The 27,757-nt window shown below is 36.8% G+C and overlaps 1 protein-coding gene across 8 annotated transcripts in view; it reads left to right on the forward strand.

The window, feature by feature from the left end:
• NF1 (neurofibromin 1) overlaps positions 1-27,757 on the forward strand; it is a 317,585-nt gene that overhangs the window by 202,000 nt on the left and 87,828 nt on the right. For 7 of the 8 annotated variants that reach the window (XR_006196423.1, XM_042915411.1, XM_042915410.1 and 4 more), the window contains 6 exons: positions 6,214-6,276; positions 10,855-11,013; positions 11,580-11,677; positions 12,893-13,039; positions 15,229-15,375; positions 18,963-19,073. Coding sequence is in view for 7 of the 8 variants with exons in the window: in XM_042915411.1 (XP_042771345.1) it covers positions 6,214-6,276; positions 10,855-11,013; positions 11,580-11,677; positions 12,893-13,039; positions 15,229-15,375; positions 18,963-19,073 (725 nt within the window). In the remaining variant the exon portion in view is untranslated. The remainder of the gene's footprint in view (positions 1-6,213; positions 6,277-10,854; positions 11,014-11,579; positions 11,678-12,892; positions 13,040-15,228; positions 15,376-18,962; positions 19,074-27,757) is intronic. The other variant, XM_042915406.1, reaches the window with a different exon arrangement.

Consider the following 27,757-nt stretch of genomic DNA (forward strand, 5'->3'; position numbering starts at 1 on the left):
TGCCACATCATCTAGCAATTCCACTTCTGGGACTATATCCAAAGGAAACAAAACACTAACTTGAAAAGGTATCTGCACCCCCATGTTCATAGCATTATTTATAGTAGCCAAGGCATGGAAACAAAGATCCATCAACAGATGAATGGTTTAAAAGAATTGTGGGTATGTACAAAATGGAATATTATTGAGCCATACAAAATGAGGAAATCTTGGCATTCGTGACCATATACACGGCCCTTGAAGGCATTATGCTAAGTGAAATAAGTGAGAGACAAATATACTGTATGATCTCACCTATATGTGGAACCATGAAAAAAAAAACAACACAGCTAAACTCATGGAAAAAGAGATCAGACTTGTGGTGGAGGTTGGAGGCAGAGGAAATTGGAGGAAAGTAGTCAAAAGGTACAAATTTCCAGTACTAAGGAAGTACTAGGGACATAACGTACAACTTGATGACTATAGCTAACCCTGCTCTATGACACATAGGAAAGTTGTTAAGAGAGTAAATCCTGTGAGTTCTCATCACACTTTTTGTCTTTCTTTTTTTATTGTATCTGTATGAAAAGATGGATGCTATCTGAACCTATTGTGGTAATTATTTTTACAATATATGCAAATTATGCTGTAAGCCTTGAACTTCTTATACAGTGACATATGCCAGTAATTTCTCAACAAAGGTGGAAAAAAGCCAAAAAAAATCTTGTCATCATATACATAGATGATAAAGTGTACCTCGCATTAAACTTTCTTAATTTATCATTACTCTTACTGCCTTTTTAAAATAGCTCAAGGAGGCTTAGGAGAACCCCACGTAATTTTTTCAGCTACTTAAATCTGAGACTAGAGGGTAGTTTAGTTGTAATTTGAAACCCTATACAGTGAACAATATCTTGAGTTGGGGCACTATTCAGGTTTTTCTTCAAATCTGATTCATTTTTTCTTGTTTATAAAACTAGGCAGACAAGAAATGGTGAGCATATATTTAAAATAGTATGTGTCAACTTCTTGGTCGGCCTTAGTAGTTTTCAGAGAACATTTCGTTTTCTGAAGTGTCAGTGGCTTTGACTTGAGTTAAAAGTGAATGGTTACCGACTACCTGATTACATGATTTTACTAGATTTTAGTAAAATTCTTCATGTGGTTGGCATCCTAAAGGAAAAAAAAAAATTTGTGTCATCAGCAAACTTGGGAGTCCAATCTGAGGCCATGATTCTGATAAGGTAAAAGGAACAGGGCTTGGCACTTTGTAACTACTTGGAAATATGTAATGAAGGAATAAATTCTCCTGTCCATTCCACCCAAGTAGACAAGATTCTTGCCAGCTTTCATAGGAAGAGAGGAGGTAGTGAACATAAATCAGAAATAAGAGCAAAGTAATCATTTCTGGCTTATTAAAATACTATGTGTTGTACTTTTTAAAGCATGCCATAATTAAATATCCTGCATTATAGCAGAGCTGAACTCTCGTATTAAAATTTCACATAAAATTATTCTCTTTACAAATATTATTTAAATGTTGTGTCAGCGCACTGGTTGAAGTAAGTTTCAATAAGGTTGAAGCTTGTTGGAATGTAGAGTACGGTAGAGCAAAAGTGCGCTATTTTATTTATAAATAAGGTTTTGTTTTTTAATAAGTGATAACAGAATTTTAAAATTACTAATTTAAAAAAAAGCTTTGATCTCAAGTTATTCTTTCACTGAGTCTCCTACAAAATGTAGTTTTCCCTTTAGTTTGCCCTTTTATTCTTATTCATCTTTCCTCTGGCTTTTTCTTGCCCTCTTGACTTTGGCAGTGACATAATGGTACCTTTGTACTTCTGTGTTCTGCTGGGAAGGATAGTAGTCGATTGTTTCCTCTAGTAAACATGGCTCCTGCTTTGGGACTTGCTTGGAAAATTTTGAAAAGTGAGGATATTGATAGCTAATGAACTTCTCTGAGCATTACCTCTTTTTTCCTGAGTTCATATTTTTGACTGTTAAGCTTTTTTTGAATCCTGCTTTAACCAGGTTTCTTATTTTGTATGTCTCCTTAGTGAACTGGGTTCAGATTACGTAAGAATAGCCAACTGTGAACATGTGTGAGACTTATAATTAAGACATTTTTCCATGTATTTATTTCCACTTGTCCCCCTAATAGTTTTGGAATACAGGTTTTCCCCGCTATCCCAAAGTGGAGTGTTCCTGTGAAACCTTTTGTAAGCCTAGGTGACATAAAGGGAAGAAGTACTTACCATTAATTTATATGGAAATTTTTTTAGCGTTCTCAGACCCCCAAAATAGCCTACTGAATCATACCAAATAACACATAAAAGCTAAAATAACATTAACATATAGTAAAAACAAGAATAATATGATAAATACACAGCCTGTATAAAGTACAAATAATGTATGTACAGTGTAGTTTGGCTTCCCAAAATTGGGAAGACGGCACACCAGAGGGCTGACAGGTGGTGATAGTGGTGTGTTAGGCTGGGGTGCTGGAGGTTGGGGTCGTGGGAGGTACAGGAGTATGGAGTATAGGAGAGAGAGGAAGAGGGTCACCTGTTAACATCTCATCATTGTCTAAATCCATCAGTGCGAGCAGGTCACTAACGTCTACGCCTTCTTCTATGTCTGCCTGCCTCGATGTCAAATGTCGAGGTTCATCGTCTGCCGTGGCTAATGTGGCTGGTGTGGAAGGCTTGAAATACGACAGTATGCTCAACTGCTCAGCCTCTTGCATTTTTCTATACTACAGTTATTTGTAGGCACTCAAAACGTTATGCAAACCTGCCCTAAACCTACGTGCCCTTTGAAAATTAAAGCCATACTTTTCTGCAATCACTGCAGCACTGTCCGTTGTAGCAAAAATCTCACTCAAGTGCTTCCCGTTCAGTTCCTGGATAACTGCACTGTCCGGCCGTTCACTGATGCGTTCGTTGTCGATCGGTGTTCTCTCCTCTTGGAGTTGTATCACCTCTTCATCTGTCACTTCTTGGTCATGGAATGCCGAAACCTTCAACAACATATTCAGTTTCCACAAACTGATCCTCCTTAGCCAAAGTCAGTTGGTTTGGCCGTATTTATTGTTGGTTTGAAGCCTTTAAAATTGTTCACTGCTTCAGGAGACCATCCACTAAGCACCATTTCTCACCCAGACTTTTAGCTCATCAAGAGGATCTCCAAGGTTGGCGAATGCCAGTTTTAAATGGTAGTCTTTCCAGATCCTTTGTAAAAATCCTTTCGAGTTGGCTTCTCTGTTGGTTCTTGCATATAGGAAGCTTTAATCGTGCCCGTTAGGCCTAGGACACATGGTTGTACCAACAACGTCACATTCAACAGGAAGAACACAACCGCAGTGTTACTGTCATACTCAGTAATGCTGGGTGGATGAGCAGCACAGTTTTCAACCATCAGAAGACACCTGTTATCACGATTGTTTTCTCTACAGTATTTTCAACAAAAGGACTAATGTATCCACTCATGCACTCAGAAAAAAACCACTTGGATATTCCAACCACTTGGACGTGATTTAAACACGAGAAGCATATCCTTATCAGTGCCTTTAAGTGCCCTTGGATTTTCTGAATGGCATACTAGTAGAGGACTAAGGACAGCATCACCAGTGGTGTTAATAGTAGGCATTAAGGTAAACCTGTCCTTTGATGCCTTGCGTCCTTTAGCCTGCTTTTCTTCTATTGAAATACATGTTTTGTGTGGCAACTTTTTCCACTAATAAATTGCAGTTAAACACTTGTTTACGTGAATAACCACCTGCTATAATTATTTTCTTCAGTTCTTCTGGGAACTTTTCGGCAGCTTTAGTATCAGCCAAAACACTCTCTCCAGTAACCTTTAAGCTATGAAGCTGCTCTTGCCTCAAAACCGATCAAACCACCCATGACTACCTTTCAATTCTGCTTTTGCAACACTTTGATCCTCATTGTCCAGTACTTTCTGTTTCCGCTTACTAAAAAAATGGATGTCTCCTGAAGTGTTAGATAACTTAATGGAACCCTTTGCTTTGTTCACCCATCAATCCACCCAAGCAGTAGACTTCCCATCGCATCCAGTACTGGATGCTGACTAAAAGAGACCACTTTGCTACTGGAAGAACCAATAGTAACTTCAGCAACTTTCAGAATTCTTTCTCTCCGTCAGTAAATAATATGAATGGTGGATACAGGCAAGTTGAGTGCACACTCAGTATCTTTTTCATTCACCACAATTGAAATGCTTAATCCCACCCAGTGTTATGGTAAGCATAACACCCTTATGAACTCTTAGGCTTTTCTGATACCTTAGGACACATCCCGCTAATGGATGCACAAAATGAGTTGAGATAAAGCACAGATGCTCCTAGACAAGTTCAAAGCTGTGGCGACTTGATACTGAGAGTAGCGCCTGGGGAAGGAGCTTGGCGGTGGTCAACTCGCTGCTTGGGGAGTGAGCTTCCTCTGTAATGGCTCACTGAAAAACAGATGCTGGTCGTAATACTCATTTTTTGCTTTTTTCCTCATAAAGGCAAAAATTCTCTTTGGATTCCTTTTAGTTAGCAAAAATAGGTACTAATGTAAGTCTTTTGTGAAAGCAAACTTTCAAAAAGCAGGGGATACCTATAATGAGAAAATAATTCCCAGAATGGATGTTCTCTTAAGTTATAGTGAGAGAATTCTGAGAAAGCCAAATATTATGATTCTAAGTAAATGTCATCTTTTCCCAGTAAATCTGCTTCTCTGAACAGAAGTAGTTTACAACAATTTTTTAACTTATTTTTGAGAGAGAGCAAGAGTGTGAGTGGGGAGGGGGCAGAGAGAGAGAGTGGGACACAGGATCCAAAGCGGGCTCTGTGCTGACAGCAGAGAGCCCAATGCAGGGTTCGAACCCATGAACCCCAAGATCATGACCTGAACCAAAGTCGGACGCTCAACCAACCGAGCCACCCAGGCACCCCATGCCAGTTTTTTAAAGGCTGTAAATGATAATTATACATCATAATTGAAAAAAAGTTACATAAAACTGTGTTTTGGTGATCTATTTGGTTACTAGTACTTTTGTATATAGTCTAAAGTTTGAACCAGAGCTCCGTGAGAGAAGGACTGTGTCTTTTTGTTCTACTGCTGTTTCCTGATGCCTAGAATGGTATCTGGCATGTTAGACGCACAGTAACTACTTGGATGGATGGATGGACGGATGGGTGAACAAATGTCAAATTAACTTTAAGGTTATGGTGTTGAATGCACTGAATTCCTAGAATAAAATGCCATGTATGGTGGATCTAATTTGGTTTTAAAGATATTTTAAAAAATTGTTGTGCCTCGTCTGATCTAACCGGGAGTCTTAATTTAAAAAGAACTCTTTGGCTTAGAAGGAACTCTGAGAGGTGAAGCCAGTATGTCTGTGGGTTTTGTTTTTGTTTTGTTTTGTTTTTCCTTTTTGGTATTTTGTTTTTTGATACATTCTGATAGTCAAATATGTGAAAAATTTTAAGCGGCTTCTAAGTTTTATTCTATAATTTTCTCTGCAGTTTCTTCACTTTAATATTAATTAATGCTTATTTCTAGTTGAGCTGATAACATTCTTCTTCCAAACGTTGCAGAGCTTTTAACCTCCTCTGATTAGAACTTTTTCAGGAAGTAGCCTGCCAACAGAAAAATATGTGAAATTTTAAGAGCGACACATTTTTAATTGAGAATCTCTGAAGTGAATTTTCCCTTTATATATAGTCATTTAATGTTTATTTTTTAAATCATTAGGTCTAAATTAAATGCCAGCTATTGAAAAAAGAACTTTAAGTCAATTGAAGGATACACAGAGAAGTATTTATCAAGAAAAAATTATGTAGACACATGGAAGTGTTTTTAGTGTGTGATCTACTTGTAATGAACATTTTACATGAAATTTATCAAAAGCTAGGAATGAACTGAAATGTAAATATGAAATGTCCTCAAATTTACTTGGGGAGAACTTTTCCGTGATTTATAGCCAGAAATAGTAGATATGATTGTCTCAACATTTCTCGCTGTTTATTTAGTGCTTTGGCTTGAAAATGTGATAAAAATTAAAATCCAGAAATAAAATTCATCCCTCGAAATTCAGTTGATTTCTAATTTTTTGTTGATTCCATTTGTGTTACATTTGATCATGTAATTTTATGTACAAGCCAACATTGTTTTTGTTGCTGTATGTAGTTGGTGCTGTGACTTGTTTGTGCTCATCTCTGTCCTGTAGGCAACTTGCCACTCCCTACTGAATAAAGCTACAGTAAAAGAAAAAAAGGAAAACAAAAAATCAGTAAGTTTGGAGAACTTTTTATTAGCTGTTTCTTTCAAAGCAAAACAAAAATCTTTTGCTGTTTGTTAAGAACATCTTCACTTCAGCCTATTTGACCTTCACTGTAAAATCATTCTACTAATTCTGGCACAAAATAGCTTTCATTTCAATTAACCCTGGAATTAAGTTACATTGAAACATTCTCTGTGTTCCTTTGGTTTGATTTATCCCAAAGGCGTTTTGGGGGCATTTGTTGCATTGGATATCTCTGGTCTAATTTTATTATTGTTATTTTAAAAATTATAAATGAATGCAAAAGAAACTTAATTTCAAGGCCTTAGGAAATGCTGACTCTCTTCATTCTTGCTTCTTGTTGCAGGTAATGTGAATGGTTTCTTTTCCTAGAGGTGAAAGTTTCTCTTCATTGTTAGAAATACACGGAGGGAAAGTGTCACTTTCTAAATCTTACCTGAAAGTTGCAGTTTCTTTTTGTTTTCTTTTTTACTTTTTATATTTTTATCTAGAGAGTCTGAGCCAGAATTTAGATATTTGTGCTTAGATTATAAAAATCCTAATGATAAACGTTTACTTTAGAGAAAGTCACGATTAGACTATTGGGACTGAGAATATAGTACTTTTGAAATAACAGAAAACTCATTGAGTCCATTTTGTATAGAAACACCTCATTTTGCAAACATCTGCCTGTTTCTATGAACTTGTCCTAATTAAAAGGAAGAAAATTACAGTAGTCATAATTTTATTTTCTTCCCATGAGTAGAATTTGGTCCAGATTCATTCATTTTAAATTTGTCATTGTCTGTCACTATGACGTACCAGGCCGAGCATTATCTTTGTTCATATAATCCAAATGATTTTAGAGAAAGATGTTAAAAAAAAAACAAAAACAAAAACGTTTAGGAGTCATGTAGGCGGTTTACATACGAAGGTAAAATTTAGAATATTCATTTGGTTTCATCTTTGATTCCTTGTCTAAGCTTTACAAATAATAGGCTTCTGTTTTAAATTCAGAACTAGATTAAAATTTAGACAACTATGCTTATGTACATTCACGATTTTGAGTATGTTAAGTAAGTTGGGTCAGCTGTGAGCAAATGGATTGGATGGCTTTCTTGCTTAATAAAAACATTCCTTTCTAATGCTTCTAATTCTCAGCATATGTGAGTTTAACACGTATACACCATCACTGTTGAAATTAATTTACCGTTTCTAACACCCGTTCAGTGTTTTACTAATGGCATTGTGTAGTGTATCACATAAATTAAAATTCTGGCTTTCTGTGTTTCTCTAGAGCATGTTTTCTAGCCTTCCTAACATTGCTTTATTTATTAAGATTTTGTCTAAAATTGTTCCTTGAAATGTTATTTTCTGCTAGTGTTATTTTCAGATTTTTTTTTAAGTTTCTGGGTAACACTGAGTTTTGGAATGTATCTCTCAGCACAGGTGACATGAGGTCCTCATGGAAACAAAGGGAAACTAATTGGTAATTTGAGGTATTTTGGAACACATTCTAAAGTATGAAGACAACATAGTCATCATAAATTTAAAATGTCAGTTTATGGAGTTGCTGGCTTATGAATCTAATGATCTTTTCTTTAAAAAGCAAGCTAACTCTTTTGGGATATATGGATAATGGATCAGAATATGTAAAATATAGAGTGAAGGTTCTGGCTTCTGGTATATTAGCTGCATAGTCATAGATATGTCCTCTTATTATGCTCAAACATATAATGTGTAATCAGATCTCCTTCTAGAAGTTAATTGTCTACCTAACTCCGGGAATTAAGCATGTTTGCGTAGTGATCCTCTTGCTGTGTAAAGTTTATGACTGCATTTATTTGTACCATGTTGTTCAGATTTCACTCGAGGGAGTAAAGAGGACATTTGACTGATAACTGGTTTCAGAGTACAGACTAGCCCAACTTTGACCTTTTGTGCAGAATGTGTTTGGGATCTAAATTAGATTTTTGTAGCTTAAAAAATAAAACACTTGAGTATGTATATTATGAGGTAAAATTACGTTGATGTCCATTAGTGGTGAAAGAGAAAGAACTATTTTTATAAATTGTCTCATGAAACTTGTTATACAGCATTTTGATTGATATTGAGTACATTTTGTAAGGTTTTAGTTCCAAAAATATACTGATACTGTCACCATTGGGATGCATAATTATATGATACCAGAAACAATGTGTGTTTCTGAGGTGTGGGTACTTTGAGTATTGACAAGAATTAACTTTGAAGATATGGAGGATAGTGAAAATGTAGTACTTTTCAGAAGTTTGACAGTATTCTCCCTTTTCATTATATTATGAGATTAATAGTATTAAGTATAAATGAGGTATAAATGTGAGTCACACTTTAAAACTTTTTTGTTCTAGACAAAACTAGTAAGTAGCTACTTTGAAAAATATGTGTACAAGTTACTGGTTTTTGAGAGGTGTTTTCACAGCAGGTTAGTATTTTATAAATTAATTGGTTCTTTGGAAACCAAATTATGGCTTTCAATTTTTAAAAACTGTTTTAGGATTTTAACGGATTAATCTGAATATATGGCTGTTCCTTTCAAACAACCTGTTTACAATTAAATATAAAGCAGTTTTTAATCCTCTTCTTGCTAACTCTTTACAAGCTTTATAATTTTGTAGATTTGTTGTTAAGTTTCTTCTGTTTTAAGATTAAAATTTGGGAGTTCTGAAAGAACCACTCGGTAGCAATGGTGGTCCCTGAACATTGTGAAATTGTATGAAGAATTTGGTCTGTGTGAATGTATATATTCATTTGTCTGTTCCTCTTCTCCGAAAGGTTAAATACTATACTAGAATAGTAAAAGCACTTGAATTTTCTTCTTAATTCTATTTCTAAAACTGTATTTCGGCTAAAAATAACTCTCAAACAGTATTTGGGTTTTAAAGCTGTTCTAGTAAGGCTGCTGTATTTAGCCGTCTGCAGCAGCTTCCTTTGAGTGAAGTACAGCAAGGTTGTCCTTCACGCGGTAGCACCCAGAGCGCTGTAACACAAGAAAGCTTCCTGAGCTACGTAGTGTAAATGAAGGTGAGAATATGTTAGTTACAACTCCTGCGTGTTAGCGCCGCTTGAGAGGGTGTTCTTGGGCTTGAAAACCTGAATCGTCTGAAATCTTATATTTACTAATTCCCTCAGATACGGCAGAACACTATTTAGAGATTTTAGGCAGCGAATAAGAAGACATTGAAAATGTATATACTACACGAAGCCCTAAAGGGAAGAGAATGAAATGAAATAATCCTTATTCTTCCCGGAGTTAATCTGGAGTCAGTGAGCTGTGTGAATTCATGACAAGGAGTATTACTTTATTAAGGCATTGGAAAGCGAACTAGAGTTACGTGGGATTCTGCACAGAAAGCCCATTTTCTCATTTTCCCTCACCGTCCTCTGAAATGTAGGTTTATCCCTGGAATCTTAGCATATCGACTGCAGTGCTGCGTGCGGCTTGGCTGTTGGGATCACCACGGCTTTATGCAGCGGTCAGCTACACTGAGCAAGCGTAATTGTGGAGATTAAAGTGTTACACAAGTGTTCTTTCAAAATAAGTGTGTGTGTGTATTATCTGTAAAACATGTACATTTTAGAGTAATATAATTTTCCTGTGTTAAAACAGTAACTGGAAAGAGATGGGCCCCGAGCCAGTTTCGTAACACTTTTCCCAATCTAATGTGCCTATTACTTTACCTTCAAGGTAGAATGTTTTATAAAAAGAGAAAAACCCATCTTAAATATTGGGCTCACATTGTTTTTCAGTGTGAGCAACTATTTCTTGTTTCCTTCACTTTTTTTATTTGACAGAATTGCACATTGAGGTACACATAGGGGTTCTCTCTTCTGCTGGTGTGATCTGTTTAGATCCCCAAGAATTCCTTTTCCTTCATGATTTAAATAATAGGTCGTTATCTTAAAAAGCATTCTGAGGAAGAAAAGGAACTGGCAACGTTACTTGTAAGTGTTTTCTCTTGATAGGAATCTAAAAAAAACCTAACCTTTGTTTGTGTATGGCAAGCATTTTGTTCAAGACACGTGGTTGTACCAGGTATACAACAAAATGTAAGTATTTACTGTTAGATATTAGATGTTTTGGGGTATGCTGTTGAAAACTTAGCTTTGCCTTGTAAGAGTTGACCGCACTCTCATGTCTGTTAATCTTGGTAAAATATGGTAATCTTTGTGTGAAAATTTGGTGTGCTTTTGTTACTTACCAAACTTGCAGTATAAACAACAATGATAAATGCAAGATCTTTTTTTAGGTCTCTCTCCATCACTCATTCATGAAGAGTTTCTTTTTCTTTCTTTGTTTCTTTTTTTTTTTTTTTTTTTTTTTTTTTTTTTAAGATACCTTTGTTGTGCTTCAAAAGGGGTGGAGGGCAAGAATTGAGGATAAGCTTTATTTACTGATGTTTGGGGAGTAGGAAAAAAAATAGAAATGTGTTGTTTACAGGGCTTGATCTGTTCAGAGTTTTTGTGCCAAAGTCTGACCCTCGAGCTCTTTCTTCCCATTTCCTTTTTAAATTCAAACCATATACTCAGTTCTCAACTCCTTATTTTTAGGTGGTTAGCCAGCGTTTCCCTCAGAACAGCATCGGTGCGGTGGGAAGTGCCATGTTCCTCAGATTTATCAATCCTGCCATTGTCTCACCGTATGAAGCAGGGATTTTAGATAAAAAGCCGCCACCTAGAATTGAAAGGGGCTTGAAGTTAATGTCAAAGGTGAAGACTTATTTTGCTAATCTATTTTAAATTTCTCTTCCAACTAAATTTTCAGTTTTTTGTATTTTCTGTACTCACACTTGAGTTTATTTTTGAAATAGCCTGTGGTTTTCACTTATATGCTTTTGTTTTATTTTCAGTTGTTAAATTACAAAGGAATTCATTAGACTGATACCTGATGGACATTATTATCGTGGGAAAATATCTTAACAAATGTCTCCTAAAGATAGTTTTCTATATATTCATTCTGGAAATTCTAAAGTGGAGACTGAAATGGAGACTGTATAAGTTTTTATTAAAAGAAGACATTAAAAATTTCAATATGTATTTTTATATATGTAAACATGTGTATATGTGTGTGTGTGTGTGTGTGTGTGTGTGTATATATATATATGTAGTAATTTGGGAAAGAATAGAAACAACACCTAATATTTATAGCATGAGGAATAATTTACTCAGCAATAGAAATTATATTGATGAGAAAATTAGTTTTTTGTAAAGAATATGCGAACGTATGCACTTCATGCAATGAATGATCTGATTTATAACCGTGTTTTATTATTTAGATACTTCAGAGCATTGCCAATCATGTTCTCTTCACAAAAGAAGAGCATATGCGGCCTTTTAATGATTTTGTGAAAAGCAACTTTGATGCAGCGCGGAGGTAGGATTGCTCTATCTGATTTAAATATTGTCAGTTTCACTTAAGTCTGTGTACTTGGTCTATGTGGAGCTTCTGTGTAGGTTTTTTTCCTCTTCCCGCTCTAGGTCAAGAGCAGAGTTAATCTTATTTTCTTTTACTATAAGAGACAGTAGCGAAATAAATCCATATTCTTGATAATTTGATAGTGACTTCCATACTTGAAAACTAGCAGGGATTTTTGGCACATCTACTAAAATAAAAGATTTGAAGTTGCTATAATATGGGGGAGAGGAAAAAGGAAAAGATTCTTTCTAGTAAAAACTAAAGCCAAAATGGCACATATTATGCTTAATAGTGTATAATGACAATATTTTGATGTTAGAATATTTTTGATACTTCATTTTGGAAGTGTACCTGAACTAAAAAGTTACTCAAAGGAATAATGATAGCTGTTGAAGTTTTATGATTTTAGAAAACTTGAGGTCTGTGAGGTGCCATAACTAACTAGTTCTTTCTCTTTATCTCTCTGAGTTGTGGGCTTATCTGTAAATAGGGGCAAAACTGTTTGTGTTCTGAGTTGATTTTAGAGAAATAAATGAGGTAGTGTATGAGAAAATGCTTTGTAAATGTAAGTTAAAGTCCAGAATTCTACTTTTCATGCAGTGTGAAACTAACTGATCTCATAGTCTAAGCTGGACTTGGGCAACTCTGCTTGCAGTTTTTCATTGTTGTTCTTACCAGTTTCTGTCTAGTTGGCATTTAAAAGGCATATTGTTGGACTGCAAGCTCTATTGAAGAGAAAAGTGAATGTCAGCATAGGATTCATATTCCAGCAGATTGACTACCCATAGAAAGTTAAGAGAACAAAGGTTCTCATCCTGGCTCTGACCTAACCAGCTGTGTAACTTTGGGGAAGTCTTTTGTCTTGTCTTGGTCTCCATTTCTTTATCTATAAAGTACTGTACTGGCTTCGATCCAAAGTCTCATCTATCTAAATTTTGTTGTTGCCTGACTTCAGAACCTACCATGAAGCTGAAGCCGGGTATGGGAAATGGAAAACCAACTTTCTCCTTGTCTCTTCCTGTGTTTAATGACAGTCACATGTGAATAATACTTATAGTCCTCCATACTTGTAATGTCAGTTATTTTACAAAGTTACTTCAGATCAGTTTGATTCAAACATATATATGAGTGCATCTAGTTTTTAAAAATTCTAATGGCTTTGTATTTTTTAAGGTTTTTCCTTGATATAGCATCTGATTGTCCTACCAGTGATGCAGTAAATCATAGTCTCTCCTTCATCAGTGATGGCAATGTGCTTGCTTTACATCGTCTACTCTGGAACAATCAAGAGAAAATTGGCCAGTATCTTTCCAGTAACAGGTAAGATTTCGCAGTCATGCAGATTTTGAAAACTCTTAGTTTAAATTTATAAAAATTATTGGGCATGAATAATGCTTTTTTACTCTGCATCTGCTTAGAATAGGAATTAAGGTTTGGAAAGAGAAATGTAGAGCCCTAAACTCTTAAATAGGCAAGCGGTTGACTCGTATGAAATGATGAACAAGTCTACCTGGTGCTACAGACTTTTTTTTTTTTTTTTTTTAAAGTATTAAGCTAAAAAAAGTCACAAATTAGCCCTTTGGATTTTTCTGGTTTGCAAAACATCAAACGTGTGCAACAAGATATAGGGGAGTTTGCATTTACTAGAAGTTCAAATGAGTATTCGTATCTGAATCTAAAGAGCAGCTAATTCTAGGGAATTTAATAATTAAAACATTGCCAGCGTTCTGATTCTATTTGTGATACTCTAAGTATTTGAAAATAAAGCTTTATGTAGAAAATACCCAATAATTGAAAAGTATTAACTTGGGTATTGGTTTATTAGCTGTTTTTAAAGCCTATTGTAGCCTGAATCACTTGCTGCCCTTTCAAGTTGTGTATGTGTATAAACAGCCCAAATTCCCACGCATTCCTCTTACAAATGTAAAATGAGTCCAGAAAAATCTTAAATGCTAATAAAAATGGTTTGCTCATTCATGGGAATGCTAGAAGACCATGAAGCTAAGGCTAACTAATAAAGAGATGGTAGTTTAAAAGAGAGAGCATTTTAATCCTTCATGAAGGGTTACTGGGTTAAAGTGACACTGGCATGACCGAAGTATGCTGGGACATAAAAGGATGAAGATGCTTTGTCTGTGTGACACGCAAATAAACTGTGAACTTTTAAATGCAAACATTCATTTCTCTTACATAATTCACATACATATTCGTGTAGCTTGATGCTACAGAGTTTTTAAAAATTCGGATATTTCAAAAAAAAATTCCAAACATACAGAAGAGTATAGGCTGTAATATAACAGAGACCCACGTCTACCAACTAGCTTTAACATTAGTTTGCTATTTTACTTCAGATCTTTATAACATTTTGTTTCTTGGGGGAAAAGCTATTACTTCTCTCTATGAAACTGACAAAATAAGGAAATTATAGGCATATATAACATAGCTTTGTGTGTTTTAAAAATTTGCAGAAATTGGGACGCCTGGGTGGCTCAGTCGGTTAAGCGTCCGACTTTGTCTCAGGTCATGATTGCACTGTTCATGGGTTCAAGCCCTGCATCGTGCTCTGTGCTTGAGAGCTCAGAGCCTGGAGGCTGCTTTGGATTCTGTGTCTCCCTCGCTCTCTGCTCCTCCCCCGCTCTCACTCTCTCATAAATCATCATTAAAAATTTTGCATAAATTATATAGCGAATAAGTCTCTTCACACAATATCCTGTTTAAGATTTACCATTAACTTATGTTAGTATTTTATTGAATGACTATATCAAAATTTATTTTCACATTTCCTAATTGATGGATATTTAGGCCTGTTTCTTGATTTTCACTGTTCTAAATAGTAATATAATAAATATGCTTCATATTTGTCTTCTTGTGTATTACCTGAATGTGTGATTGCTGGGTTCTGGGGTACACACAGCCCTACCTTTTCTAGATACCGCTCCATTACTTTTCAAAGTGTACATGCTCATTTACACTTTGATCAGCACTGAGTGAGAGTACCTCTTTATACACATCCTCACCAAAGTTGACATTAGTAAACGTCCTAATTTTTGCCGATTTGATGTTTGTGAAATGGTATCTTGTTATTCTCGTGTAGTTTTAAATGCTTAATAGTTACTGAAAATCCGTATTTACCGTGGTTAAGCAGAGATGTGATACCAAGGACAAATATGTCCAATTCATAAAGAGGAGTTTCTCAAGAAGGATTCTTTTCATCCTGTGAAAAAGTAGATTACAATGTTATTTTTACTTACTGCTTGTTTAATGGTAATGGATTAAGAATACTAGAAAAAATGAATTTTTATGTAAATTTTGTAGTTTGGGGAGTGGTCATATTTCTAAGATGTCTCCGTGTATATTTACAACCTTCGAGGTCTTTTTGTTGCTGTTTTTACAAATTATCGGGAACCACCAGCTGACAGTAAGAAGTAAAGCAACCAGTGATAAACTAAAGCAATGTGTACAGCTACATGTGAACCGCTGCTTTTTTCTAAGTAGTTTGCTGTTTCTAGGGATCACAAAGCTGTTGGAAGACGACCTTTTGATAAGATGGCAACACTTCTTGCGTACTTGGGTCCTCCAGAGCACAAACCTGTGGCCGATACACATTGGTCCAGCCTTAACCTTACCAGTTCAAAGTTTGAGGAATTTATGACTAGGTAAAGTACCACCGTGAAATAACAATTGCTCTCTTTTGGCTGAGATGCAAGGTTTACCAGTAGACCACTTGTTGCTTATACTTGTATTTCTGATGGAAGATTATTAGGAAAGATGTGCTTGATGATCACGTTGCCATATTTTGGGATCCCACTTGTTTCTTACCTTATCTGTTGTTGACATGTGCTTTGTTTTATAGTTGATTTTCCTCTAAAAATAATATCTTTTTGAATGGTACTTTGTCTTATGGCTTTGAGGTGTTTTTGCATTTAATACTTATAAGGGAGGGTAGATAATCATATTTTAGTTAAGTGAGATTCTGCAGCTCAGTGTGAGTAACTGATTTGCCCAAGATCCCACACCTCAGTCATAGGTCCTTTGGTTTTAAGTTCTGAGCTCTTTCTTTCTGCCGCACTGTAGCGTTTTTCAGAACCCTCCCCAGATTTGATGCTATTAACCTGTTTTAGATGGAGACTCCCAAAATTCAGTAAATTTCACTATTGCTGTAAATTTTCTGTGGACATTTGTTTTGAATCTCATTTAGAGGGATTTAGTTTGTGAGGTAAAAGAGCCTCCTTGTTAGACATGCACTTTTATGACGTTCGAGCGAAGATGGTGAGCTGAGTCCTTTAGTCTTTAAAGTACCTTTCAGAGTACTTTACACTTAGTCACTTAGTAAGTGCTTCAGTGACTGTGGGTGTTTTGTTCATAATATGTGCCAGAGACAGAAGTAAAAAAGCAGAAATTAAAATGCAGAAATTAACTCACATTAGAGATTGGCATATACTGTGCTTTGCAACGTAAGTGCTGGCTATTGATCATATCACGTACAGGCCATAGTTTTGTACACATGACTCCAGTTCTTTGATACCATGAAAAGAATGTGTGAATACAAAACAGTCTCCTTTCCAGCTTATTTTTTATCTTTAGCTCTGCTATATTCTTTTCATTGTAACAAATGTTTATTCCTGAGTGATTAAAGAAATACTTTCCACACACAGTTTTCATATTACGTAATTGAAAATTACACAGTACAAAAACATATAGCTTTTTTATTCACCACTTACTGAGAACATCCTAGCCATTTTTCCACTTTTCTGAGAAAACCTATTTATTGCTCCTTCTCTGAGACCCTAGCTTCCCTTATAAAAGACAGTCTTCCATGCTTTTGGAGACTAACCGATCTAACAGTGTCTGGTATATATAGTGTTCAATAAATGTTAAGTGTTATTTTTGTTCTCCTCTCAGCTCCTGCTGATGCTCTTTGAGACCCGTTTTTTTTTTTGTAAAAAAAAAAAAAAAAAGAAAGAAAGCTTCATTTTCTCAACTATAAAAATAAAAATTGTTAAGTTATTCAAAAGTCAGAAATCTAAAGAAAGTAAAAAATTCTCAGTTACTCTTCTTAGAGATATTCACCTTTTAGAGATAATTCAGTTAACATTTGGCACACAGCCTCACAATCATTTGTACATATGTGTACCTGTTGCCCTTATCAAATGATATCTAGGTTGTTTCCATTCATACTAAACAAATGCTGAGCTGGTACTGGCAACATAATGAACCGAGATGATAGAACCTCTCTCCCCCACCTCTTCTAGGACGTAAGAGATACATGACGTACAGAAGTACTAGGTCAAAGTATTTTATACTATATTACATAGTATTCTACTATACTACTACACTATACTACTGTATACTATATATACTGTATACTATATATACTATATACTACACTATACTACTGTAACACCTAGTATTATATACTTAGGTATATGCTTTTTTAATGTTTATTTTGAGAGAGAGCACCAGCATGAGTGGGGGAGGGGCAGAGAGAGAGCAAAAGCGAGAATCCCAAGCAGGCTCCATGCTCAGCACGGAGCCCACCTGAAGGCTCAATCTCACAACCCTGAGGGGTGCTTGGGTAGTTCAGTCAAGTGTCCGACTTCAGCTCAGGTCATGATCTTGCCGTCTGTGAGTTCAAGCCCCAAGTCCGGCTCTGTTGCTGACAGTTTGGAGTCTGGAGCCTGCTTCAGGTTCTGTGTCTGCCTCTGTCTGCCCCTTTCCCTCCCCGCCCCCACTCAACAAATAAACATTAAAAAAAATTTTTTTTAATCTCATGACCCTGAGATCGTGACCTGAGCTGATATCAAGAGTCAGACACTTAACCGACTGAGCCACCCAGGTACCTCCAAAGGAAATATATTTTTAAAATATTTTATTTTTAAAACACATAGCTGGAAGATAATTTCTGAGCACATTGCCAACATATGGTCAGTACAGATTGATAAAGAAGTGGAAAATATGAAAAAAGTTAAGAGATGCAGATGACAGAAGGAGAAGGTCCAAAATGAGTAATAGATGTTTCAGAAATGGAGCTTAGAGAGAACGGAGAAGAGGTAATATTTGAAGAGACAACAGATGACAACGTCCCAGGGTTGGTGAATGACCTGAAGCTTCAAATAATTACACACTGAATGTTTAACAGAATACATAAAAATCAAATCATGCTTTTTCCGAAACATTTTAAAATACATAAGGGGATCTAACATACGACAAAAAATTCACCTAGCAATGGGCACGTGGGTCGCTTCCATATCTTGGCTATTATAAATAATGCTGCAATAAATATAGAGTACATGTATCTTTTCAGATTAATGCTTTCATATTCTTTGGGTGAATACCCAGTGGAGTTATTGGATCCTATGGTAATTCTATCTTTAATCTTTTGAGGAACTTTCACACTGTTTTCCACAGAGGCTGCGCCAACCTTCATTCCCACCAACAGTACATGAGGGTTCCTTTTTCTCCAGCATCCTCGCCAACACCTATTGTTTCCTGTGTTTTTGATTTTAGCCATAGAATGGACTTTTAATAAATGGTGTTGCTACAACTGAGTGAGTGACTGGAAAAAGGTGCTCCCATCATGCATGAGGATAAAGTCCCATGAAGAAGAAAACATATGCAAAGGAAGGCCTTTTTAATCATTCAGAATTATAAACCCAAAAAGAAAAGGTTGATAAACTGAACTCTTGAAAGACAAATAAATAAAAACTCAACAGCTTCTAGAAAAAGAAAATACCATGATTAAAAACAATCCTATGGTAGGGACACCTGGGTGGCTCAGTCAGTTGGGTGTCTGACTTTGGCTCAGGTCATGATCTCAAGGCTCATGAGTTCGAGCCCCATGTCGGGCCCTGTGCTGACAGCTCAGAGCCTGGAGCCCTCTTCAGATTCTGTGTCTCCCTCTCTCTCTGCCCCTCCCCCACTTGCACACTGTCTCTCTCTGCCTCTCTCTCTCAAAAATAAATAAACTATTAAAGGATTTTTTTAATTTAAAAACAATCCTATGGTTCATATTACTGCCCAGGGTAGTGCTAAGGACGACTTGTTATGTTTCAAAGAGTAACATCTTGAAATTTTGGGTACTTGTTGTCCAGTTGCCCTTCAGGAAGTGTGTTGCTTTTAAATGTTTTGTCATTTAGTATATTTCATCACTGGTCTAATCATGGGTTTTTATAAATACTCAATGGACAATATAAAGCCTATGAGTTACCCTGTTTTTTGTTTGTTTGTTTGTTTTTCCTTTCAGGCATCAAGTACATGAAAAAGAAGAGTTCAAGGCTTTGAAAACATTAAGTATTTTCTACCAAGCTGGGACTTCCAAAGCTGGGAATCCTATATTTTATTATGTTGCACGGAGGTAAGAAATACTGTTTCAGTTTCTCTTATCAGAGTGTTTAAAATGGAGAGAGACAGCAAGTTTGATTTTTCCCATTTGACTTCACTGGAATTGAAGACAAGTTTACCTGGAAGAATATAGCAGGGTAAATAACCAGCCTGTCCCAAAATGATACGTGGTATATTAGAAATTGCTTTTCAGGAGACCTATTTCCTATTGGCTTCTCTTTCTTACATCAGTTTTTTTTTATACTTCTTACAATGGATTAATTACCAAGAATAAAAAAAAAATAGCAAAGAATCTTTTCTTTTTAGGTGTATTCTGATTAAATAATATCTACAACATGACAGAAATAAAACTTTAAGAATCTGTTTCTAAGAACTTTCAGTAATATGCTGTGTATGACAACATCAGGGTGATTTAACAAATAATTTAGAGAAGGTGTGGAAATTTCTATAAAGATGGCACAGGTGCCAGCTTGGAAAATTGATTGCATTTTTTTTCATGCTGTCTTCAGTCCAGGCTAGTGCCTAGAAAACCTTTCTGAAAATGCTGTGAGCTCCTTCTTCACAGTAGGTATGAAGCTTTGCGTTGCTTTCCCTGCTACTGTCTTCTCTTTCTTGCCTCGTTCTACCTTTTGAGAACTTACCTGTGATACAAGTTGGCGAGTTTTACTTCTTCCTGTTCGTATCATAAACTCGTGGTATTTGAACCGCAGAGACGGTGTGGTCTTGTATTTGAACCGCAGAGACGGTGCGGTCTAACAGAGAGACCATTGGTTTTGGAATTTCAAGGACTTTGTGTAATCTTAGTTTTATTATCCAGTAGCTGTAGAAATTAATCTTCCTGAGTTTCCTGAATTTAGCATACGTTGAAGAGTTCTGTCAGGAGACTGAATGGCCATGGATTGCGAGAGCTTGTCAGTGTATAGGAAATGGAGGTTGAGAAATGGCGGGAGAGGACTGAGCAAAGGGATGCAGAAGGTGGGAAACTAATTTAGTCAAATAATTCAGATAGCATTAAGACCAGGAAGCCCCAAGAACTGGGTCTTATGGAATCTAGAGAGTATAGAAACTTGCATTTACCCTGTGGTCTCCTCTTGAACAACTCTGAGTAAGGTCTCTTCGTTTCCCTTGAAAGTCTTCTCTCCAACTTTTCTTTCAGTTCCTGTTTCTAAGTCACCTAAGGTAATTTTCACTTTCTTTTGCAATTGAGATGAAGCATATTTGTGTTTCAACCACAACTTTTAATGCAGTCGGTATATTTTGACCCTCCCTATTTTGCTGAAGTAATTAAAAGTGAAACACTGGTGAGAGAGGCAAACAGGTGCGTGTCCTCCTCCCCCTTTAACTTCTCGTTAGTTTACAAGTAGCAAAGATTTCTGGGAAACCTCAGTGCAGACACCCTCTGTTGGATTAAATCAGTGGGATTTCCGGGAAACCTATGTAACATGGTGATTTGAGAGTGTTAAGGATTCTCAACTTTGTTGCGTAACTAGCCACATAATCTTAGACAAGTTACTTTTTTCTGAATCTGGTTCTTCATATGTTAAAAAAAGGTGAGGGGTAGAACTTATAAAAACTGTCGACCTGTCCCATAAAATACTTTGTGACTTAAAAGTTCTGTACAGAGTATGTTTGAGGTTTTCTTTTCTTTTCTTTTTTCTTTTTGTTTTTTGATAGGACTCTTCCAGTTTCAGATTTTGGGTACTTTCAGCTTTTTATTTAGACCTCCTAGAGCTCCTCTTGGCCTTCATTTTCACCTGGTGTGAAGTCTTAGCTCAAAGACAGTTGAGCACATAGTAGCTCAGAGCAGAGAGAGGCCTGTTTCCTCCACTGTACAAGTCCAGAAGATTGTAAAGGCCTTATCTCTACATAGCCAGCTTTGTCAAAGAGCACTTGGGTTGGACTTCTCTTTTGATATTCTTGTGTTTCTGTGGCTTGGACTACAATGTATTAATTAACGTCTTTTGACCTGTGGATTCCATTCACCTTACAAATAGTCCAGGGACATTTCAGACTTGAAGTATGGCAAACTTAATTCCGTATATTCAATCCACTTTTTCACACTGTATTCTCTTTTTCAATAACATCATTCTTCGTTCCCATGCTAGAAACCCTGATCTTTTTAAATTCTTACCTCTTTCTTTTATCCTCCTCATTATCAGTCACCTAGTCTTGATTTTAACAGTGAGATCCTGACAAATCAATTAAGTTGTTTTAGTGTGACCTTTGTTATTGCAAAGAAGCCCTTCTTATTTTCTCAGGAAAAACAGGAATTGCAGCAGAGCCTGCCCAGGTGTAGACAGAGCTAGGTGGCTATCCGTTCTGGAACCAGTTTACACTCTGACTCCCTCTTGGCCTCCTAATCAACTCTGCTTCATGATTTTTCTCTTTCTGTATCCCTTCAGTTTTAGCCCCAGCCACTAATTCTTTCATTACCTCAGTACTGCATGCTTCAAATTCCAAAAAGAGAATGTGGTTCGGCTGAATAGTATCTGTTTGGCAAAACCTTTCATGCTAAGTGCTTGCTCCTAGCTGCAGTCATGTGATCAAAATAACCACCTACTGCTATTTTTTTTATCAGGGGCTGTCCTTTGGTATGTGTTCTATTTTTTTTTTTTTTTTTAATTGGATCTTAATGGTTTATTTCTTTTAGGTGCCTTGAAAATGCCTTTTGGAACCATTTTTTGCCCCACTGCTATTACTGACACTTGCTTATTAGCTCTTACCTGTGCTAATGCAGCATTATCCTCCAACTTCCTAATTCGCGGGGAACTTCTTCCAGGTCATCTCCACATTGCTTCTGGAGGCAGTTGCCAGTACACATCTCATCTCGTCGTTCTCGGGGTGTTAAATAGCACCATCGATTCCTCATATAAAGGAATCCACAGGTTCTGTTGTCAGGCATGCAAGGTGCTCCATAATTATTACCTAATTGAGTTCCTAATCTTTCCCTGCTATTCCCTCCCATAGATTTATGCTCCTACCCTGTAGTAAAGTACCATAAATACAAGAACAATTGTTGCAGCCTTGTTTATAGTAGCAAAAAAAAAAAAAAAAAAAAAAAGAAAGAAAGAAAGAAAAAAGAAAAGAAAAGAAAGAAAACACAGTAACTGTGTTCCAAAGGGGAATTGTTGAATATATGGTGCTGCCTCTATATTATTGAATAATATACAATGTGTTGTTTTTTCTACTTGTTACAAGCAACGGAAATGAAATTCAAACTTGTGCAAACTAAAAAGGATATCAATTGGCACATGCACCTGAGGAGATCAAGGGATGGCCTGGCTTCTTGCATGACCTCGTGCAGAGCTTTGAACAGGGTCATCTGGAGAACATTGTCTTCTCTCTCTCGACTCCACTTCCTTTGGGTCGATGTCATTCCCAGGAAGCTCTTCCCATGGCCAGCAATGGATTGCGTTCTCAGCTTAACAACTGAGGGAAAATGACCTATTTGCCAGTAGGTACAGCAAAGGTCCTGGTTTTACTGGCCTGGCTTGAGTCACGTGCCAGTTCTCGAGGCAATCACTGTGGCAGGGGGATGGAATATCTTGGTTGTCTGGGCCTGAATCATGTGCCCATCCCTGGAGCACAGTGGTGAAACTGTAGCCCTACTTGAATTACATGAGTTGAAAGGGAAAATTGGACTGCAGATACCAGGATGAGGAAAAATGGATTCTGATCAGGCGAGAGTAACAGAAGTGTTCCAGTGCAGCTTTAAAAAGACCCAGAAGGAGGACTGTGGCACTTGTCATACAAGGTGCCGAGTAATGTGTGTGCACAAGCATATATAGCTGGAGAAATGTGTGCAAATATGCACATTAAACTATTCATGTTGCTTATGACGGGGGAGTATGACTGGAGGAGGTCGAAGACCAGTTAGAATATTTATTATGTATCTCTCTGGGTTGTTACCAGGAGCATGGGTTATTTGGGGAGAATACTTAAAAAGGTGAAACCTAAAAGTTTTACATGAATGTTAGAAATATTACACCTGGCAGTTGCTTTTTGGGTGGCACTAGTGCTAACATTTACTGAGTGCTTTCTCTGCGTCAGGCGAATTGTGCCTGTGGTAGAATTTTTCATGTAGCCCCGACACTAACCTTCTGAGGCCTTGTTAAGAGCAGTGAAGGACATGTGTATAAATAAACTTGTCAAGAGAAGGGGCAAGTCACCCCCAAACCTAGCTGTCCGAATGACCTGGAGAATTAAAACGGGAAACGTATCCCGAGACCCTGTCCTGGGCTACCAGATCAGAATCCCTTGGGGAGAGCCTAATCTATATATTCAGCAGGCACCCGGAGTGATTCATCTGTAATCCGTTTATGACTGAAGTTTGGGAATCCCACCGGGTCGTGTATTTCACTCATGGCAGCACAACTGCTAAGAATCAGCTGGTTTCAAACCTTAACAACTACACTATTAATGACATGGTTATTATCAGTGTTAAAATTATGTACTAGGTTTTGGGGTTAAATCAACCCTTGTAGACCAGCATGAAACTTCCCAGTAGTTTTGAGATACATTTCTATAGGGAAGAGTTCTGAATTCTAGGCATCTGATTTACAAATCACCTTTTCAAATACCAGGAAAATGTTTACTCAGAGCAAGATAGTCTTGTCATTGGACCAGCTGCATTATGCATTGCAGTAGTTAGCAGAGTTGGGGCGCCTGGCTGGCTCAGTCGGGAGAGCATGCAACTCTTGATCCTCAGGGTCATGCGTTTGAGCCCTGCCTCTGGGTGTAGAGATCCTTCAAATAAATTAAAAAAAAAAAAAACAAAACATTTTTTTTTTTTTCAAAAAACAGAATTGGCACATTTTTTACTGTAACAACATATTACTGTTCCACATTCATGAAATAGGTGACACAGGTATTTTGTGTAGTATCTTCTCGTAAGATTAGCACATGTCTATTTAATAAAAACTGATACAAAAATAGCACACACCACTCCTCATTCCCCATCCCCTGTCCCCTTCTCTCATACACAGAGGTGTACTTTGGTTAGACATCACCAACACAATTTCTTCTCTTACACTTTTAATGTAAAAATCTGAGTTTCAATTCAATGCTGCAGACATTTAAAAGGCAAACATGTGGCATTTTGCTTGTTTTAGCATTTTTAAGGAAGAAAACCATTATATTAAGGTAATAAACTTACACAGTTAAAATCTACAACCTAATTAAGCCAGGATAATGATAACTTCCTAACAAGTAAGTTGAAATAAATTTGATTTTCCTAGTGTGCTTGTTGTAATTCGGCAGATAGTAATGAACTGAGATAGGAATGCAGAAGTTCAAGTCCACTTCAGCCTGAGTGCACACAAAACAGTGAACATATTATATAGAAAAGAAAATGAGTGCTCTCCATTGGATTCAGTTTCGTGCCACCACTTCCCATAGTCGTCGTGTTCATGGTTGTGGCTATCTTTGGGGTCACTGCTGTTTTCAGAAGTGTCTTGTCATTTGAAGTCACCTTTGTATTTGAGGTTCTTTGGAGATCTGAAGTTGTCTTGAGAGTTGAGATTGTGTTGGAATTCGAGATTGTCTTGCAATTCGAGGTTGTGTTGGAATTCGAGGTTGTGTTGGAATTCGAGATTGTCTTGGAATTCGAGGTTGTGTTGGAATTCGAGGTTGTGTTGGAATTCGAGGTTGTCTTGCAATTCGAGGTTGTGTTGGAATTCGAGGTTGTCTTGGAATTCGAGGTTGTGTTGGAATTCGAGGTTGTCTTGGAATTCAAGGTTGTGTTGGAATTCGAGGTTGTGTTGGAATTCGAGGTTGTGTTGGAATTCGAGGTTGTGTTGGAATTCGAGGTTGTGTTGGAATTCGAGGTTGTGTTGGAATTCGAGGTTGTGTTGGAATTCGAGGTTGTGTTGGAATTCGAGGTTGTGTTGGAATTCGAGGTTGTCTTGGAATTCGAGGTTGTGTTGGAATTCGAGGTTGTCTTGGAATTCGAGGTTGTGTTGGAATTCGAGGTTGTCTTGGAATTCGAGGTTGTGTTGGAATTCGAGGTTGTCTTGGAATTCGAGGTTGTGTTGGAATTCGAGGTTGTCTTGGAATTCGAGGTTGTGTTGGAATTCGAGGTTGTCTTGGAATTTGGGATTGTCAGAGAATTCAGACTCATCGCGGGACTCGAGACTGTCATAGACCTTGAGGTCATTAATGTTGTAGTGCTCCCCAAAGTGTTAGTGACAAACAGGAGGAACAGGCTGATGAGTGACAGCTTGAACACCATTTTCCTGTTTCAAAATAATTATAGAAATTTACTGACATTCGGAACAGAAATCTAAGAATTAGCTTTTTTAAAGAGGAACACCTGGGGGCACCCCGGTGGCTCAGTCGGTTGGGCATCCGACTTTGGCTCAGGTCACGATCTCACGATTCATGAGTCCGAGTCCTGCGTCAGGCTCTGTGCTAACAGCTTGGAGCTCAGAGCCTGGAGCCTGCTTTGGATTCTGTGACTCCCTCTCTCTCTGCCCCTCCCCCACTTGCTCTGTGTCTCTGTAGCTCAAAAAATAAATGAATGTTAAAAAAATTAAAAAAAAAAAAAAGAGGAAAACCTGAAGGAAATCTCATTCCAGCCCTGGGGAAATGCTGATCTTGGGCTTCATAATTTCTTTCTTTCTTTTTTTTTTTTTTTTTTGAAGTTTATTAATTTATTTTTGAGAGAGAGAGAGAGAGGGAAAGAGAGAATCTCAAGCAGGCAATACACTGTCAGTGCAGAGTCTAATGTGGGGCTCGTACCCACGAACTGTATCATGATCTGAGCTGAAGTCTGGCGCTTAACTGACTGGCACCCCAACAATTTTATAGTTTTTAAGATAGGGAAAAAGTCAGAGTGATCAATACCAACTCCTTACAAATGGACTTACAAATGGACTCAGACAAAGGGCATAACTTGCCTGAGAATGCATATCTAAAAATGTGTGGAACTAGAACTTGAGTCTGACTCTTAGTCCAGTCTTCTACAGACATACACCAAAAGTTTAATAATAAACCATTTTTAAAATAAGGCTTATTTACTTTTATCTTACATTCAAACCTGATGGCTTGCCACATGTGAGATAATGCAACTACCCCATGTTGGTCATGGTTAAAATACTCTTTTTAACTTGAAGTGCAGACTTTAATTTTAGGAATCTAATACACCCTAAAAGTTACATTTGCCTCTAATATGTAATTCAGAAAATTTGAAGTTAATATTACCTTTTGATGTTTTTTTCTTCGAAGATTAAGAATTCAGGCTTTCTCCAGTGTCCCTTGGGGAATCTAACTAACTTCTTACCGTATGCTGGTTAAATACAATCAGTGAGGAGGTCACATGTTCTGAACTTGACCTGGGATTTGCTCTTTGGAAATGTCCTATTGAGTATTTTCCAAACAGCTAGTATAAACAGCTGGACCTTGGCAGAGATCAAGGAATTCAAATAAAGTCTTTCTAAAATTCTACTTGTTTATTTAAGGAAGCCGGTGAACATATCTTTGTTATTCCTCTTATCTGTGTGTTCATTAGTTTCTTCACTAGACTAACTAGAGGACTCTATTATTTTGCCTGCTGTGATTATCATGACTTTAAATCAAGTAAGTATATTAAGAGACAGATGTCTTAATTTTTCTTAAAACATCTTGCTTATATGTTTATAGGTTGATTCTGACCATGTTATTTTGAAGTTTTAAAAATGATTCAGGAATATAGCATTTCAGGCATTTAATAATACATAATCTATTAGAAAAGAAGTTAAACCTTATTAATATAAAACAAGCTTAGTAAGAAAAGAAAGAAAAGGATTGCATATGGAAGTGATACTGTCATACCGTGTTAACAAAGTTTTTGTTTTTGTTTTTTTTTTTAATAATTTTTCTTTTTAAGTGGGCTCCATATCCAGTGGGGGGCTTCAGCTCACGACCCTGAGATCAAGAGTCACATGCTTTACTGATTGAGCCAGCTAGGCACCAACAAAGTTTTTTCTCTTTAATACATTAAACCACCCACGTTGAAGCACATTAAGTATATTCTTTAAAGGAATTTTGTCTTTTGATTATTTCTTTTCCTTGATAATTAGCATACAGGGAAGTTCAGTTGTATCGTGCTAACGTTTTCGTCACATTGGCCGGCACTCTTTAAAATTGTGTTGACATACAAGGAAATTGCTACAAAAATGGCAGAAGTACAAGTCGGTACATGTTCCTCACATGTTTTACTTTGCTATAAAGATTTGTTTCTCCTGAATGAATAGAACCAGTGCTTGCTAAACCTTATTTATGTGGCACATGTAATAAAGAACCTCGCTAAACTGGAGATTAGTGTGATTAGACCTAAGAAGTCAACATAAAAGGCCTCTTAGCAACCAGAGTAAAAATTTATAAATCAGAGTCCTCAGATAACACAGATAACTCCTTAGTGATGCTCCAAACACTTCATCTCAACTTATTTAAAATTTAAAATTCAAAATTTTCCCTTTCCTATGTTTGAACCCAGATAGGTTCTTCTCATAGTCTGATTCTCAGTAAGTTGCATCATCACCTAGCCAAATGGCTTTCCTACCGTGGACTTTTCATGGTCCTCTTTGACTTATTAATCTTAGACTGTCTAGGCATCTTGATGAAAATTAGGCAAAATTTAAAACTCTGAACTGTCCACTCAGGTGCTCTTAATCAGAAGCCATTTGCCATTCATTATTCAGGTCTTTAAATACCTCCTGT

Source organism: Panthera leo, chromosome E1, assembly GCF_018350215.1.
Source record: "Panthera leo isolate Ple1 chromosome E1, P.leo_Ple1_pat1.1, whole genome shotgun sequence".
In the NCBI taxonomy this organism is placed as follows: Eukaryota; Metazoa; Chordata; class Mammalia; order Carnivora; family Felidae; genus Panthera; species Panthera leo.